The sequence below is a fragment of the Chiloscyllium plagiosum genome, unplaced genomic scaffold, assembly GCF_037043375.1.
Source record: "Chiloscyllium plagiosum isolate Xiang-an unplaced genomic scaffold, Cpla_swu_hap1 HiC_scaffold_6, whole genome shotgun sequence".
Lineage (NCBI taxonomy): Eukaryota > Metazoa > Chordata > Chondrichthyes > Orectolobiformes > Hemiscylliidae > Chiloscyllium > Chiloscyllium plagiosum.
This window is the reverse complement of record NW_028270144.1, coordinates 132,718,608-132,735,729: the sequence shown is the minus strand read 5'-3', so window position 1 is coordinate 132,735,729 and position 17,122 is coordinate 132,718,608. Positions and strand designations below refer to the sequence as shown.

At 48.6% G+C, this 17,122-nt stretch overlaps 1 protein-coding gene across 1 annotated transcript in view; it reads left to right on the top strand.

The window, feature by feature from the left end:
* The window catches only part of dnhd1 (dynein heavy chain domain 1), a 198,234-nt gene extending 181,775 nt beyond the window's left edge, over nucleotides 1-16,459 (top strand). Inside the window, exons 18-19 of the mRNA XM_087988560.1 lie at nucleotides 8,285-8,985; nucleotides 16,115-16,459. Of these exons, the coding sequence (XP_087844686.1) occupies nucleotides 8,285-8,985; nucleotides 16,115-16,459 (1,046 nt within the window). The remainder of the gene's footprint in view (nucleotides 1-8,284; nucleotides 8,986-16,114) is intronic.
* Nucleotides 16,460-17,122: the final 663 nt, after the last annotated feature.

The following is a 17,122-nucleotide window of genomic DNA, read 5'->3' as shown; positions in this document are numbered from 1 at the left end:
CTCGTGGCACTGGTAGGAAACCCGGGATCACTACGCTACTCGTCCTGCTCTTCAGCTTCCAACCTAACTCTCTGTAGTCACTTTTCAGATCCTCAATCCCTTTCCTGGCTATATGATTGCTGCCTATATGTACCACGATTTCTGGCTGCTCACCCTCCCCCTTCAGAATCCTGTAAACCCAATCGGCGACATCCCGGACCCTGGCACCAGGGAGGCAACATACCTTCCGGGAGTCCCGCTCCTGACCACAAAATCTTCTGTCAATCCGTTTAACTATTGTCGTGAAGAAGGTTACCTCAGATTACAACGGGATCTTGATCAGATGTGCCAAAGGGCCAAAGAGTTGCAGATGGAGTTTAATTTAGATAGATGTGAGGTGCATTTTGGAAAAGCAAATCAGAGCAGGACTTATACACTTAATGGTAAGGTCCTGGGGTGTGTTGCTGAACAAAGAGGTCTTGGAATGCAGGTTCATAGTTTCTTGAAGGTAGATAGAATAGTGAAGAAGGCGTTTGGTATGCTTTCCTTTATTGGTCAGATTATTGAGTACAGGAGTTGGGAGGTCATGTTGCAGCTGTGCCAGACATTGGTGAGGCCACGTTTGGAATATTATGTACAAAACTGATCTCCCTCCTAAGAGAAGGATGTTGTGAAACTTGAAATGGTTCATATAAGATTTACAAGGATGTTGCCAGGGTTGGAGGGTTTGAGCTATAGGGAGAGGTTGAACAGGCTGGGGCTGTTTTCCCTGGAGCATTGGAAGCTGAGGGGTGATCTTATAGAGGTTTATAAAATCACAAGGGGCATCGATATAGTGAATAGATAAGATCTTTTCCCCAGGGTAGGGGAGTCCAAAACTAGAGGGCATAGGTTTAAGGTGAGAGGGGAAACATTTAAAAATTTCTCAGGCAAATTTTTCTTGCAGATGGTGGTGCGTGTATGGAATGAGTTGCCTGAGGAAATGGTAGAGGCTGGTATAATTACAACATTTAAAAGGCATTTGAGTGGATATATGAATCGGAATTTTAGAGGGATTAGATTACTTACAGTGTGGAAACAGGCCCTTCGGCCCAACAAGTCCACACCGACCCGCTGAAGCGTAACCCACCAAGACCCATTTCATTTACCCCTTCACCTAACACTGAGGTTACTAAATAATCCTGTCACATTATACAATCCAAAGTCTATTGTAAACTGCTGTCTGGTCAGTCCTAGAAAGTTCTGCTCTAAGAAACTATCTCAGAAACATTCTGTGAACTCTTCACCCTGTCATTCTGATTGTTCCTTTTTATACTTGTGCTTAGAATCCCTACAGTGTGGAAACAGGCCATTTGGCCCAACAAGTTCACACCAACCCTCCAAACAGTATCCCACCCAGACCCATTTCCCTACCCTATTACACTATATTTAACCCTCACCGATGCACCCAGCCTACACATCCCTGAACACTATGGGCAACTTAGCATGGCCAATCCAGGCAAACCTTCACATCTTTGGATTGTGGGAGGAAACCAGAGCACCCAGAGGAAACCCACACAGACATGGGGAGAATGTGCAAACTCCACACAGTCATAGAGTCATAGGGATGTACAGCATGGAAACAGGCCCTTCGGTCCAACCCGTCCATGCCACCCAGATATTCCAACCCAATCTCGTCCCACCTGCCAGCACCTGGCCCATATCCCTCCAAACCCTTCCTATTCATAGACCCAGCCAAATGGTTCTTAAATGTTGCAAATGTCGCCCGAGGCCAGAATTGAACCCGGGTCCCTGGTGCTATGAGGCAGCAGTGCTAACCAATGAGCCACCGTGTCGCCCTAAGCCACTCAGCCCATCGAGTCCACAGTGACCTTCCGAAGAGCAAGCCACTCTATCCCTGTAACCCTGCATTTCCCACGGCTAACCCACCTAGCCTGCACATCCTTGGGCACTATGGGGCAATTTCCCATGTCCAATTCACCCTAACCTGTACATCTTTGGACTGTGGGAGGAAACCGGAGCACCTGGAGGAAACCCATGCAGACACAGGGGAGAATGTGCAACCTCCACACAGACAGTGGCCTGAGGCTGGAATCGAACCAGGGACCCTGGTGCTGTGAGGCAGCAGTGCTAACCACTGAGTACCATGGAGAGGACTAAAACCCAACTCTGGTGGGACTCAAACTCACAACCTTTGAATACCAACTTCAATAATGATGTTGAAGTCCAATGACTGTTACCTGTAGTCTTATTGCTGTCCCTTTATCACTAATATTTTTTTGTTTGTTTTGGCAATGTTGTGGACATGTGTAGAGGATCAGATCCCTCCCACAAGTGACTTCTTTCTTCTCCTATTCCTCATCCCCACCCAAACCTATTCCACATCTTGATCTCCTGAACCAAGATCATGTGCAACTATTGCACAAATGCCATTGTTGATGAACAATATTATACTCTACCTATACCGAGCTTCTGCATTTCCTCGAAGGTTCAGGACCAGACTTTGACCAATTGGTAGTGTCTGTCGAATCATATTTATTTACTTCACTATGAGCTATCAATATTCGGTCTTTGTTATGAATGTCAGGTATATTTAGATACAGTGCCTTTAGTTTTGTCTTTTTGTTACTTCAGTAAAATTGAGTTATGAAGTTTGGTGTATTTGTAATTGGTTATCTCTCTGTCCCTTAATGCTATTCTCTGACCCTCATTTTCCCATTTTGTTTTTCATATTTCTAACTTTGTTCCGACCATTTGAATTACCACATCGAATCTCTTGGTCCCAATATTTTTCTTATTATTCATTCACGGGATGAGAACATCACTGTTTAGGCCAGCATTTATTGCCCACCCCTAATTTCCCAGAGGGAAATTGAGAGTTAACCACATTGCTGTGGGTCAGGAATCACATGTAGGCCATACTGAGTAAAGATGGCAGATTTCCTTCCCAAAATGACGTTAGTGAACCAGATAGTTTTTCCAACAATGGATAATGGGTTCATACTTGTCATTAGAGTCTTAACTCCAGATTTCTTAACAATTTTATTTCTTAATGTATTACAGAGAATAATTAACTAACCACTATTTCTGAGATGCCTTTGATGTAGGTGAGAGTGGCTGGGGTTTCTGGCCTCCACCTCCTTCTGGCTTTGAAAGGATTAAGCTGATAGGGGTGTTGTTTTATCGGAGCAGTATTCCCTATGTCTACTTCAGGTACAACAGCATTAGCCCTCCCCATCTGATTCTTACATATGTCCTTACACTGCAGTAACAAATCTTTCTATGTTCCTGAGACAGATTGTTTCCTAACTTATCCCATTCCTCAAGGACTTCTTCATTTTTAATCTATTTTGGGGCACCTCAAAATCTACATCATCTGGATTTGATTCCTCACTCTGTAGGGCAGTAACTAACACCTGTTTCTCCAGTTCTTTCTCTCTAGTATAATATGGTTTCAACATGTTCACATGACATACCCGATACCTTTTTTCCTATCTGGCATTTTTACTAGATATTTCACCTGACTCAACTTTTTCTCAATTTGATAGGAACCACTAAACATGGCTTTGAAGGGGTCTCCTATTACTGATAACAGTATTAACATGTTATCCCCTGGAAAAATGTCCGAGTCTCAGAGCTTCTATTTGCCACCTGCTTCATTCGACACTGTGCCCTCTTTACGCGCTGTTTAGATAACTCACCTATTCAATTTAGTCTCTGCCTCATCTCTGATACATAATCCAAGTGTGAGATCTCCAACTTTGGTCTTTCAATTTTTCTTTAATTAATTTCAAAGGGCCTCTCACTTTATGACCCAATATTAACTCAATGGGAGTGAACTGGGTAGTCATTTGGGGCGTCTCTAATGGCAAATAATCATTCGGATAATCCTGACAGGATGCTCTTAACCCATTTTGCCTTGATACTCCATAATGGAATTTCCTCCGGAAATCTGGTAGACACATCCATTATGGTTAATAAGTACTGGTTCCCACTTTTAGTTAGAACATAGAACATAGAACATAGAAGAATACAGCGCAGTACAGGCCCTTTGGCCCTCGATGTTGCGCCGATCCTAGCCCACCTAACCTATACTAACCCACTATCCTCCATATACCTATCCAATGCCCGCTTAAATGCCCATAAAGAGGGAGAGTCCACCACTGCTGCTGGCAGGGCATTCCATGAACTTACAACTCGCTGAGTGAAGAACCTACCCCTAACTTCAGTCCTATATCTACCCCCCCTTAAGTTCTCGGGAAGGGACCTACACAATCAATTATAACCCACGTGAAAGGTTCTTCAAATGTGGGAATTGGCAACAAAGGGGCTGGTTTTATTACAGCCTGTGGCTTTCCTACCCTTTGGTAAGTATGACACGTACGGCAAAAGTTAACCACATCCTTGTGCATTCCAGGCCAATAGAAATGCTTTTGTATCTTAGCCTGAGGCTTTCATACCCCTCGGTGACATTGTACAGGTAGTTTATGTGCTACCTGTAACACTTCTGTCTGTATGCTACAATCTGGTGCACTTTGGCCCATTTCTCCTCTGCACTAACCTGTCGTAGTCTCCATTTCTGTCTGAGGATTCTATCTTTCCGATAATAACCTTCAGGAATATTCTCTGCCTCCTTTTCAGAGTATGCATCCACATATATATCTTTTATCGTCTTGTCTTGCTGTTGCAAGTCTCCAAGCCTTTCATGACTAAACACTTCTGTCTGGGCCTCTGCCTGTGCAGGTTTTTCCTGCATCATTATGTGAAACAAGGTATCCGCTAACTGAGCTTCGTGCTGTGACTTATGATAATGGGATCTGGTTATAACACAGTCTGAGAAAATACCAGGATACTTCTGTTTTAACTCCTCAGTTTCGTGGTCTTCCTTGGGCTTCTCCACAGCAAGGGGTGCCACTCACATCTTAGATCCTGCCAAATCATTCCCAAGGACAAATTGAATTCTTGGAACTGACACTCTGTCAATCGCTCCCACTGTAATGTCCCCAGTCTTAAATTGGCACTCCAACCTGGTCTTACATAGGGGTACACTAAATTTCTATCCATCTATCCCACAAATTACCACACTCTCGGGTAACAGATCCGAAAGAGTGCATATTCACTTATCTCTCACAATCAGGAACTAGTTAGATCCTGTATCTCTCAAAACTAAAACTTCTTGTCCTTCTCCCCCTGTTCTTTCTGAGTAAACTTTAGCCACAGAGGTGAACTCTTTGTAGTGATCAGGTACTAACTCCATACCCAGCCCCTATCTAGGCTGTACGCTCTCCTGCAGGTCCTCAGCTCTTTTTGGAGTCTCCTTTACCACCTTCACTAACGTCACTGGCTTAGCTTCTTTTACCACATCTTTTCCCACAATGCCTTTCCTTAATGACCAGCACTGTGACTTTACGTGTCTCACTTTACCAAAGTGGAAACACCTGAGACCTTTTATCTCCTTTCCACCCTCTTGGGCTTCTTTTTTATCCTGTGGTAAAGTCTTAACAGTGTTCTCTACTCTTAGTTTAGATTAGATTAGATTAGATTATTTAGATTAGATTATTTACAGTGTGGAAACAGGCCCTTCGGCCCAACAAGTCCACACCGACCCGCCGAAGCGCACCCACCCAGACCCATTCCCCTACATTTACCCCTTCACCTAACTACAGACAATTTAGCATGGCCAAATGACCTAACCTGCACATTTTTGGACTGTGGGAGGAAACTAGAGCACCCGGAGGAAACCCATGCAGACATGGGGAGAATGTGCAAACTCCACACAGACAGTTGCCTGAGGCGGGAAGCTTGTCTTATGCACCAAGTTGTATTCATCTGCTAATTCTGCTGGCCTTCTCACCTCCTGAGCTTTCTGTTCCTTCACAGGAATTCTTACCATCTCTGGAAGTGAGTTTTTAAAAACCTTCAGCAGAATGATCTCTCTTAGAGCCTCAAATGTTCAAAGCACGCACCCATCAATCAAAATGACTATGTTTAATTCTTTCGAACTCAACATAAGTGTGACCTGGTTCCTTCTTTGTGTTTCTGAACTGCTGCCTATATCTTCCGGTATCAATTCATAAGGACTTAAAATAGCCTGTTTAACCTCTTTATAATCTCTTGATACCTCATCTGACATTGCAGAAAATACCTCACTTGCTCTGCCTACCAGTTTAGTCTGAACTAGCATTACCCATAAATCCTTGGACCACTCCATCTGCCTAACAAATTTTTCAAATGAAATAAAGAAGGCTTCAACATCTTTTTCAACAAAATATAGCAGAGTTTTGACATATTTGTATACATCGTTATCTTCTCTTTTAATCTCCACCCTGTTAACTTGACTTTGCTAAGTCAGAACTTCTCAAGTTCAAATTCACTCTCTTTCTCCTGTCTCTCTTTGCTCAGCCAAGAACCTTCTCTCTCTCTCTTTTTCCTCTCTCTTTGTTTATCTCCTAACTCCATTTTCCTCAGTTCTAATTTAAGCTTTTCTACCTCTACTGCACTTGTCTATTTCTCTGACACATTTATGTGTTTGAGTAATTCCCTTACAATTTCAGCTTTACTTTTGACCTTGATTAAAGCGAGATCTAACTTCTTTGCTAATTCTAAAAGTATGGCCGTTTTCATTGGCAGTTCTCCTCTCAACTGTTCAATTTTCCCTGGACTTGTACCCCAAAAGCATTGGTTGTGTCTTTGACTTTTAAGATTATCAATATACTAAATCAAAATTGGATTGGAGTTTGATATTTTTTGGGGTATAATTTAAATTGATTGGCCGAATTCAAATTTGTGTTTTTTGTCTCACAACAACTTAGTGAGTGCTGTTTGTTCTTAATCAAATGTTACTTTGTAATACTTTGTAAATTCTCCAGCTCTCAGTGTATTTTCAAAGTCCTTCACTCTCTTAAAGGTACACCCACATCTTCATAACATACCTGCTAACTCTTTAATATTGCTGAAAAGAGAGATGTGGCTGAAGCTTTTCATCTTGCACTAATCAGGACACACACATGAATGTTTGAAAACCATCATAGCAATTCACATTGCAGGAGGAAAGAAGAAAGAACTAGTCAACTCTAATTTGATGAGGCACTGCCATCGAGAAGACAACAGGAAACTAGAGGCTGCCCAGCTCCTGGGTAACTTAAAAAAGATGCACAAGTTTGAACACATTCCTGTTGTTTGCACAAAATGGGTCCCCGCGTATGAATCTGTATGTAAGTGGTAGGAAGCATAATAAATCATGTTCTAAACTTTGGGTTACTTTAAATCAGTTATTGTGCTGCCCAGTTGTGGGATCACCAAACAGTTGACATTGTGTTTTGTGACTGGTTGAATTGATTTTTATGGGACACAGACTTCACTGGCTGGCCAGCAGTTATTGCCGTCCCCAGTTGCCCCTAGGGAAGGTGATGGTGAGTTGACTTCTTCACAACCACGATAGTTCATGTGTTAGAAGTATTCCAGGATTCTAACACAGTGACAGTGAAGGAATGGTGAAGGATATATTTACAGGTCAGGATGGTGAGTGACTTATGGTGTTCCCATGTATCTGCTTCTTGAGATAGAAGTGGTCATGTGTTTGGAAGGTGCTCTCTAAGGATCTTCGGTGAGTTTCTGCAATGCATCTTGTAGATAGTATGCACTGCTGCTCCTAAGTGTCAGTGGTGGAGGGAGTGGATGTTTGTGAATGTGGTACCTTTGACAAATGGTTTGATTTGATCAACCAATCTCTGGGATGGTCTGACTGGTGTAGCTGGCATGACATCAATCCTGAAAATCATATACAACATTGCTCAATTGTGGGGGAGACACAATGGTGTTTTTTGGACTGATGGTAGTTTCCCACTCGCAGTGTCTATGTGTAGCAGCTGGGGTAAGTGTCACTGTTAATTAATGGTACCTCTTTCCTTACCAATCTCCATGTTACCTGACAGAAGTTAGCCCTCCAGCCTCCTTTTTTAGCGTAGAAACACACAGATTAGGGACAAGTGTCAGCTAATCAGCCTTCTGAGCCTGTTCCATCATTCAACAAAGATGTGATTGCTCCACATTCTCATCAATCTCGAAAACCTTTCACATGCAGATTTGAAGCTTTCCCTCAATTCTCTAATTTACTGATTCCCTCCTGGATTTCAATTCTTCTTCCGACTGATCCTTCACGCTCTGTTTTACCCCCACCTTGGCCAGGACATCAGTCATTAGTTGTGTTAGGAACGCTGTCTGATAGTGAGCCGCACTGAGAATAAGAGAATTCGGAGAATATTGAATTCCAAGTGATGGTCCTCTGTTTTCGCTTCTGTTCTAGGGACACCGTTGACAAATGTGACACATCAAGACATTGAGAAACGGATCAACCACATGTCCAACTCCATTGAATCTGTCACAATTGGAATTTGCAATGGCTTTGAGGAACAGCTGTTTATCCAGAACAGTGAATTCATGAACACAATTCTGTTCATGGCCCAGATCCCTGGTCACCCTGGTCACATAGACATCAGCCGCAATGAGAGAGTGGTAGCCCTGATGACTGATATTCTGGACATTCTCCAGAATCTGAAGACCTCAATGACAACTAACCCTGAGATTGAAGACAGAGAGGGGAAGTGGCTCAGTGCAGAGCCCATTAGGAGGTTCCTTCTAAGGGAAAGATCTCATTTCAAGCATTTGGTTGATCAGGTCCTGTGTGATCTCAACAATGTGATGCATGTTCTAGAAGGATCCAGACTCTCCAACCTTGAGTCAGATGACATGATTGAATCACTGAGGTCTGGCCACCTTCCTGGTGTCTGGGAGTCACTGAGCCGAGTGAGAGCACCACTCCTGCAGTGGGTACAGCTCCTGAGAACCAGGCTGGAACTGCTGAACAATTACTTGGCTGGTCCAGAGGCTCCTGTCTCCTACAACCTGACAGCATTTCAGCATCCACGGCTGTTACTCAGCGCTTTGCTGCAGCAGAAAGCTCAGTCCGAGCACCTCGACCTGAACAGATACAGCATACAAAGTCAGGTATGTCATTGCAGCAATGTCAGACTGGGCCTGGGCAAGTCTTGGGACTTAACATTGCGGAGCAGAGACCAGAACGTATCCAGCTCCCTTACCGACCCCAACCTCTGATCCTCTCCAATTCCAGTGTCTACAACAAAGCTAAACCAATAGGCCAGTTACTTCCTGGTTCAGACCCATTCTCTCTGAGGAATACTGGCTCCTTTCCCTCAGCTTCAGAAAACTGGTAAGTTCATGAAGAAGGGCTCCCAGAGCAAAACCCCTGTTTGGGTGAATCTCTGGGAGTTTTGGAGAGAGTGGGAGAGAGAGGAGCACAATTAAATTAAAACAGTTTATTGATCCAGGATTCCATTCCCTTCAATGTGCTTTCATTCCGAGCATTTTCAAAATGAAACCAGGTGGTTCTCTGCTCCTCTCACTAACTGGAAGAGAAAGTGAGGGCTGCAGATGCTGGAGATCAGAGCTGAAAATGTGTTGCTGGAAAAGCGCAGCAGGTCAGGCAGCATCCAAGGAACAGGAGAATCGACGTTTCGGGCATAAGCCCTTCTTCAGGAATGAGGAAAGTGTGTCCAGCAGGCTAAGATAAAAGGTAGGGAGGAGGGACTTGGGGGAGGGGCTTTGGAAATGCGATAGGTGAAGGGAGGTTAAGGTGAGGGTGATAGGCCGGAGTGGGGTGGGGGCAGAGAGGTCAGGAAGATGATTGCAGGTTAGGAAGGCGGTGCTGAGTTCGAGGGTTGGGACTGAGTCAAGGTGGGGGGAGGGGAAATGAGGAAACTGGAGAAATCTGAGTTCATCCTTTGTGGTTGGAAGGTTCCCAGGCAGAAAATGAGGCACTCTTCCTCCAACTGTCGTGTTGCCATGGTCTGGCGACGGAGGAGTCCTTGGTGGAGTGGGAGGGGGAGTTAAAGTGTTGGGCTACGGGGTGGTTGAGTTGGTTGGTCCGGGTGTCCCAGAGGTGTTCTCTGAAACGCTCCGCAAGTAGGCAGCCTGTCTCCCCAATATAGAGGAGGCCACATTGGGTGCAGCGGATGCAATAGATGATGTGTGTGGAGGTGCATGTGAATTTGTGGCAGACACGGAAGTGTCCCTTGGGGCCTTGGAGGGAAGTAAGGGGGGAGGTGTGGGCGCAAGTTTTACAGTTCTTGCGGTTTAAGGGGAAGGTGCCGGGAGTGGAGGTTGGGTTGGTGGGGGGTGTGGACCTGACGAGGGAGTCACGGAGGGAGTGGTCTTTTCGGACCGCTGATAGGGGAGGGGAGGGAAATATATCCCTGGTGGTGAGGTCCGTTTGGAGGTGGCGGAAATGACGGCGGATGATGCGCTGTACATGGAGATTGGTGGGGTGGTAGGTGAGGACCAGTGGGGTTCTGTCCTGGTGGCGGTTGGAGGGGCGGGGCTCAAGGGTGGAGGAGCGGGAAGTGGAGGAGATGCGGTGGAGGGCATCGTCGACTACGTCTGGTGGGAAATTGCGGTCCTTGAAGAAGGAGGCCATCTGGGTTGTACAGTTTTGGAACTGGTCCTCCTGGGAGCAGATGCGGCGGAGACGAAGGAATTGGGAATATGGGATGGCGTTTTTACAGGGGGCAGGATGGGAGGAGGTGTAGTCTAGGTAGCTGTGGGAGTCGGTTGGTTTATAGTAAATGTCCGTGTCGATTCGATCACCCGAGATAGAAATGGAATGGTCTAGGAAGGGGAGGGAGGAGTCTGAGACGGTCCAGGTGAATTTGAGGTCGGGGTGGAAGGTGTTGGTAAAGTGGATGAACTGTTCAACCTCCTCATGGGAGTACGAGGCAGCGCCGATACAGTCATCGATGTAGCGGAGGAAAAGGTGGGGGGTGGTGCCAGTGGAGCTGCGGAAGATGGACTGTTCCACATATCCTACGAAGAGGCAGGCACAGCTGGGGCCCATGCGGGTGCCCATGGCTACTCCTTTGGTTTGGACGAAGTGGGAGGATTGGAAGGAGAAGTTGTTCAGGGTGAGGACCAGTTCGGTCAGTCGAAGGAGGGTGTTGGTGGAAGGGTACTGGTCGGTACGGCGGGAAAGAAAGAAGTGGAGGGCTTTGAGTCCTTCGTGATGGGGGATGGAGGTGTACAGGGACTGGATGTCCATGGTGAAGATGAGGCGTTGGGGACCGGGGAAGCAAAAATCATGGAGGAGGTGGAGGGCGTGGGTGGTGTCCCGAACGTAGGTGGGGAGTTCTTGGACTAATGGGGACAGGACCGTGTCGAGGTAGGAGGAGATGAGTTCGGTGGGGCAGGAGCAGGCTGAGACGATGGGTCGTCCGGGGCAGTCAGGTTTGTGGATTTTGGGCAGGAGGTAGAAAGGGGCGGTGTGGGGTTGTGGGACTATGAGGTTGGAGGCGGTGGAGGGGAGGTCCCCTGAGGTGATGAGGTTATGGATGGTCTGGGAGATGATGGTTTGGTGGTGGGGGGTGGGGTCATGGTCAAGGGGGCAGTAGGAGGAGGTGTCCGCGAGCTGGCGTTTAGCCTCAGAGGTGTAAAGGTCGGTGCGCCAAACTACTACCGCGCCTCCCTTGTCAGCTGGTTTGATGGTGAGGTTGGGGTTGGAACGGAGGGAGTGGAGGGCTGTGCGTTCCGAGGGTGAGAGGTTGGAGTGGGTGAGAGGGGTGGGGGAGTTCAGGGGGCGGTTAATGTCACGGCGGCAGTTGGCTATGAAGAGATCGAGGGCGGGTAAGAGGCCAGCACGGGGTGTCCAGGTGGATGGGGTGTGTAGGAGGCGGGAGAAGGGGTCGTCAGAGGGTGGGCAGGAGTCCTGGTTGGAGAAGTAGGCGCGAAGGTGAAGGCGGCGGAAGAATTGTTCGATGTCTCATCACGTGTTGAACTCGTTAATCGAGAGCGTAGGGGGATGAAGGTGAGGCCTCTGCTGAGGACTGATCTTTCATCCTCAGAGAGGGGTAGGTCTGGAGGGATGGTGAAAATACGGCAGGGCTGGGAGCTAGGACCTGGTGTGGGGCTGGAGCTGGGAGTGGGGGCAGCAACAACCGCCGCCGCGGACCAAGACGCCCCCACCGACCACGCAGCCTCCACGATCGCCAGGAAGACCATCGCCGACAGATGCGCGGCCCCCGCGGCTATCGAGAATAACACTGTCTCTGTCGTCGCCACATCCACTTCCGCCCCCAGTGACATGCACGACCACAACGCCGCATGTGTCTCCGCCCCCACACCGATCTCCGTCACCACGTCTAACCCCGCCCCCACTCCCAGCTCCATCCCCACACCAGGTCCTAGCTCCCAGCCCTGCCGTGTCTTCATCATCCCTCCAGACTTACCCCTCTCTGAGGATGAAAGATCAGTCCTCAGCAGAGGCCTCACCTTCATCCCCCTACACTCTCGGATTAACGAGTTCAACACGTGATGAGACATCGAACAATTCTTCCGCCGCCTTCGCCTCCGTGCCCACTTCTCCAACCAGGACTCCTGTCCACCCTCTGATGACCCCTTCTCCCGCCTCCAACACACCCCATCCACCTGGACACCCCGTGCTGGCCTCCTACCTGCCCTCGACCTCTTCATAGCCAACTGCTGCCGCGATATTAACCGCCACCTGAACTCCCCCACCCCTCTCACCCACTCCAACCTCTCACCCTCGGAACGCGCAGCCCTCCACTCCCTCCGTTCCAACCCCAACCTCACTATCAAACCAGCAGACAAGGGAGGCGCGGTAGTAGTTTGGCGCACCGACCTTTACACCTCTGAGGCTAAACGCCAGCTCGCGGACACCTCCTCCTACTGCCCCCTTGACCATGACCCCACCCCCCACCACCAAACCATCATCTCCCAGACCATCCATAACCTCATCACCTCAGGGGACCTCCCATCCACCGCCTCCAACCTCATAGTCCCACAACCCCACACCGCCCGCTTCTACCTCCTGCCCAAAGTCCACAAACCTGACTGCCCCGGCCGACCCATTGTCTCCGCCTGCTCCTGCCCAACCGAACTCATCTCCGCATACCTCAACACGGTCCTGTCCCCCTTAGTCCAAGAACTCCCCACCTACGTTCGGGACACCACCCACGCCCTCTACCTCCTCCATGACTTTCGCTTCCCCGGCCCCCAACGCCTTATTTTCACCATGGACATCCAGTCCCTGTACACCTCCATCCCCCATCACGAAGGACTCAAAGCACTCTGCTTCTTCCTTTCCTGCCGTACCGACCAGTACCCTTCCACCGACACCCTCCTTCGACTGACCGAACTGGTCCTCACCCTGAACAACTTTTCTTTCCAATCCTCCCACTTCCTCCAAACCAAAGGAGTAGCCATGGGCACCCGCATGGGCCCCAGCTATGCCTGCCTCTTCGTAGGGTATGTGGAACAATCCATCTTCCGCAACTACACTGGCCCCACCCCCCATCTTTTCCTCCGCTACATCGATGACTGTATCGGCACTGCCTCGTGCTCCCACGAGGAGGTTGAACAGTTCATCCACTTCACCAACACCTTCCACCCTGACCTCAAATTCACCTGGACCGTCTCAGACTCCTCCCTCCTCTTCCTAGACCTTTCCATTTCTATCTCGGGTGACCGAATCGACACGGACATTTACTATAAACCGACCGACTCCCACAGCTACCTAGACTACACCTTCTCCCACCCTGACCCCTGTAAAAACGCCATCCCATATTCCCAATTCCTTCGTCTCCGCCGCATCTGCTCCCAGGAGGACCAGTTCCAAAACCGTACAACCCAGATGGCCTCTTCTTCAAGGACCGCAATTTCCCGCCAGACGTAGTCGACGATGCCCTCCACCGCATCTCCTCCACTTCCCGCTCCTCCGCCCTTGAGCCCCGCCCCTCCAACCGCCACCAGGTCAGAACCCCACTGGTCCTCACCTACCACCCCACTAACCTCCATGTACAACGTATCATCCGCCATCATTTCCGCCACCTCCAAATGGACCCCACCACCAGTGATATATTTTCTTCCCCTCCCCTATCAGCGTTCCGAAAAGACCACTCCCTCTGTGACTCCCTCATCAGGTCCACACCCCCCACCAACTCAACCTCCACTCCTGGCACCTTCCCTGCAACCGCAAGAGGTGCAAAACTTGCGCCCACACCTCCCCCCTTATTTCCCTCCAAGGCCCCAAGGTACACTTCTGTATCCGCCACAAATTCACCTGTACCTCCACACATATCATCTATTGCATCCGCTGCACCCGATGTGGCCTCCTCTATATTGGGGAGACAGGCCGCCTACTTGCGGAACGTTTCAGAGAACACCACTGGGACACCCGGACCAACCAACCCAACCACCCCGTAGTCCAACACTTTAACTCCCCCTCCCACTCCACCAAGGACATGCAGGTTCTTGGACTCCTCCATTGCCAGACCATGGCAACACAACGGTTGGAGGAAGAGCGCCTCATCTTCTGCCTGGGAACCATCCAACCACAAGGGATGAACTCAGATTTCTCCAGTTTCCTCATTTCTCCTCCCCCACCTTGTCTCAGTCAAATCCCTCGAACTCAGCACCACCTTCCTAACCTGCAATCATCTTCCTGACCTCTCTGCCCCCACCCCACTCCGGCCTATCACCCTCACCTTGACCTCCCTCCACCTATCGCATTTCCAAAGCCCCTCCCCCAAGTCCCTCCTCCCTACCTTTTATCTTAGCCTGCTGGACACAGTTTCCTCATTCCTGAAGAAGGGCTTATGCCCGAAACGTCGATTCTCCTGTTCCTTGGATGCTGCCTGACCTGCTGCGCTTTTCCAGCAACACATTTTCAGCTCCTCTCACGAACTTCCTTGTGCAGGAAGTTATTCTCCAAAGAACCAGGTGAGGTGATGAGGATTTATTTCCCTTAACGAGCTGCTGTGATCTGGAATATGCTGCCTGAAGGGGTGGTGGGAACAGACTCAACAGGAACCTTTCAAAAGGGAACTGGAGAAATACTTGAAGGGGAATTATTTTGCAGGACCATGGAGGAAGAGCAGAAATGGTGGCACTCAGGAGAGGTGCTGGTGTAGTGGTCATGCCACTGAACTAGGAACCCAGAGCTTCTGGAGTCATGGGTTCAAATCCCACCAAAGGCTTACAGCGACATTTGAAGTCAATTATAAAAAGAATTGACCTTACAGAGTCAGACAGTAGAGAAGAGGCCCTTCAGCCCATTTAGTCTACACCAGGCCCATTGCCTTAAATGTTATGAGATTTCAAGTGCACACCAAGTACTTATTGGAGGTTGTGAGGTTTCCTGCCTCTCCTCCCCTCCTCCCAGGCGGTGCCTTCCAGACTCCCACAACGGTGACCATGTGACTCCAGAGCCCACGAAGTGGGAATTAAAGATGGGTGATAAATGCTTGTCTTGTCAGTGACACCAACATCACAAACTGGACCAGATCACACACCCGGAATGTGACCGGATCACAAACCCGGATTGTGACCGGATCACACACCCGGATCACACACCCGGAATGTGACCGGATCACAAACCCGGATTGTGACCGGATCACAAACCCGGATTGTGACCGGATCACACACCCGGATTGTGACCGGATCACACACCCGGAATGTGACCGGATCACACACCCGGAATGTGACCAGATCACACACCCGGAATGTGACCGGATCACACACCCGGGATGTGACCAGATCACACACCCAGAATGTGACCGGATCACACACCCGGAATGTGACCGGATCACACACCCGGAATGTGACCAGATCACACACCCGGAATGTGACCGGATCACACACCCGGGATGTGACCAGATCACACACCCAGAATGTGACCGGATCACACACCCGGAATGTGACCGGATCACACACCCGGGATGTGACCAGATCACACACCCAGAATGTGACCGGATCACACACCCGGAATGTGACCGGATCACACACCCGGGATGTGACCAGATCACACACCCAGAATGTGACCGGATCACACACCCGGAATGTGACCGTGCTAGTTGATTGCCCTCAGTTACCTGCTGCTGACTGGTCAATATCTCCTCATGTTTCTCTCCTGCTCCTGCCTGGAATCAGTTTGGAGGTGAAGGGTTGAACTGGGCTCTCTCTGCAAACAGTTGATAGTATCACTCTCAGTGAAGCCAGTCTGTCCATGAGTTGCTGATCAGTGTCAAGACATTTGTTTAATATGTTTCAGGTCTTGGGTAGTTCCCTCCCTCCCACCACCCCCCCCGTGGATGGTATCTACATAACCGGCCTCAGGATACATAACGCACTCTGGGACACGACACACAGCCTCCTGCAGGATACTCTCTCCATCAAACCCTGCAACATTCCAGCAGTGTGGCTGAGGGCAGAACATAATGAGGCAATCAGCACCCAGCACCTTTACCCATTCTACAAGTGCCCAGTCTACCAGGGAGCAGAGAACATTACGGTGGACCTGCAAGACAGCAATGTGATCACCCACTTACCCCTCGAGTCAAGGATGGACCCTTTGGTCTGCGCACAACGACGAGTTCACATTGTGAGCGTCATCTGAAGCTAATGTTCAACATCAACATTGCCCTGAGCTAAATTAAAAATAAACAGAATAATAAATTTAATTGCTGTAAAATCAAACTGCTGGAAATTATCTTAATCCAGTGACACGCACAACTACCATTTTCCTGGGAGCCCACAAAAATGGAATCTTAGCCTCATGGCCATAAGACTGTTTTCTGCTTCAGAATTCAGTGGGATCATTGCTGATCTGATAATCCTCAACTCCACTGTCCTGCCTTTTCCCTGGAACCCTCGATACCCTCACTGATTACAAACCTGTCCATCTTAGCCTTGACTCAATGACTCAGCCTTCACAGCCCTCTGTGATAAAGAATTTCACAGATTCACTCCCCTCTGGGAGAAGAAATTTTCCCTCATCTCTATCATAAATAAGCTTTTCCTTATTCTGAGATGATTCCCCCCAGTCCAAGATGCTCTCACATCAGAAAACAACCTTTCAGCATCTACTCTGTCACAATCCCTAAGAATCTGCAATGTTTCAATAAAGTCACCTTTAATTTTTCTAAACTCAAATAAATACAGGACCAACCTACTGAACCCCTCCTCATAAGGACAGCCCCTCCATAACCAGCATCAGCTGAATGTACCTTCTCTGAATGGCCTGTAAAATCAACAGTAGGAAAGTGTCTATCTTTCCTTA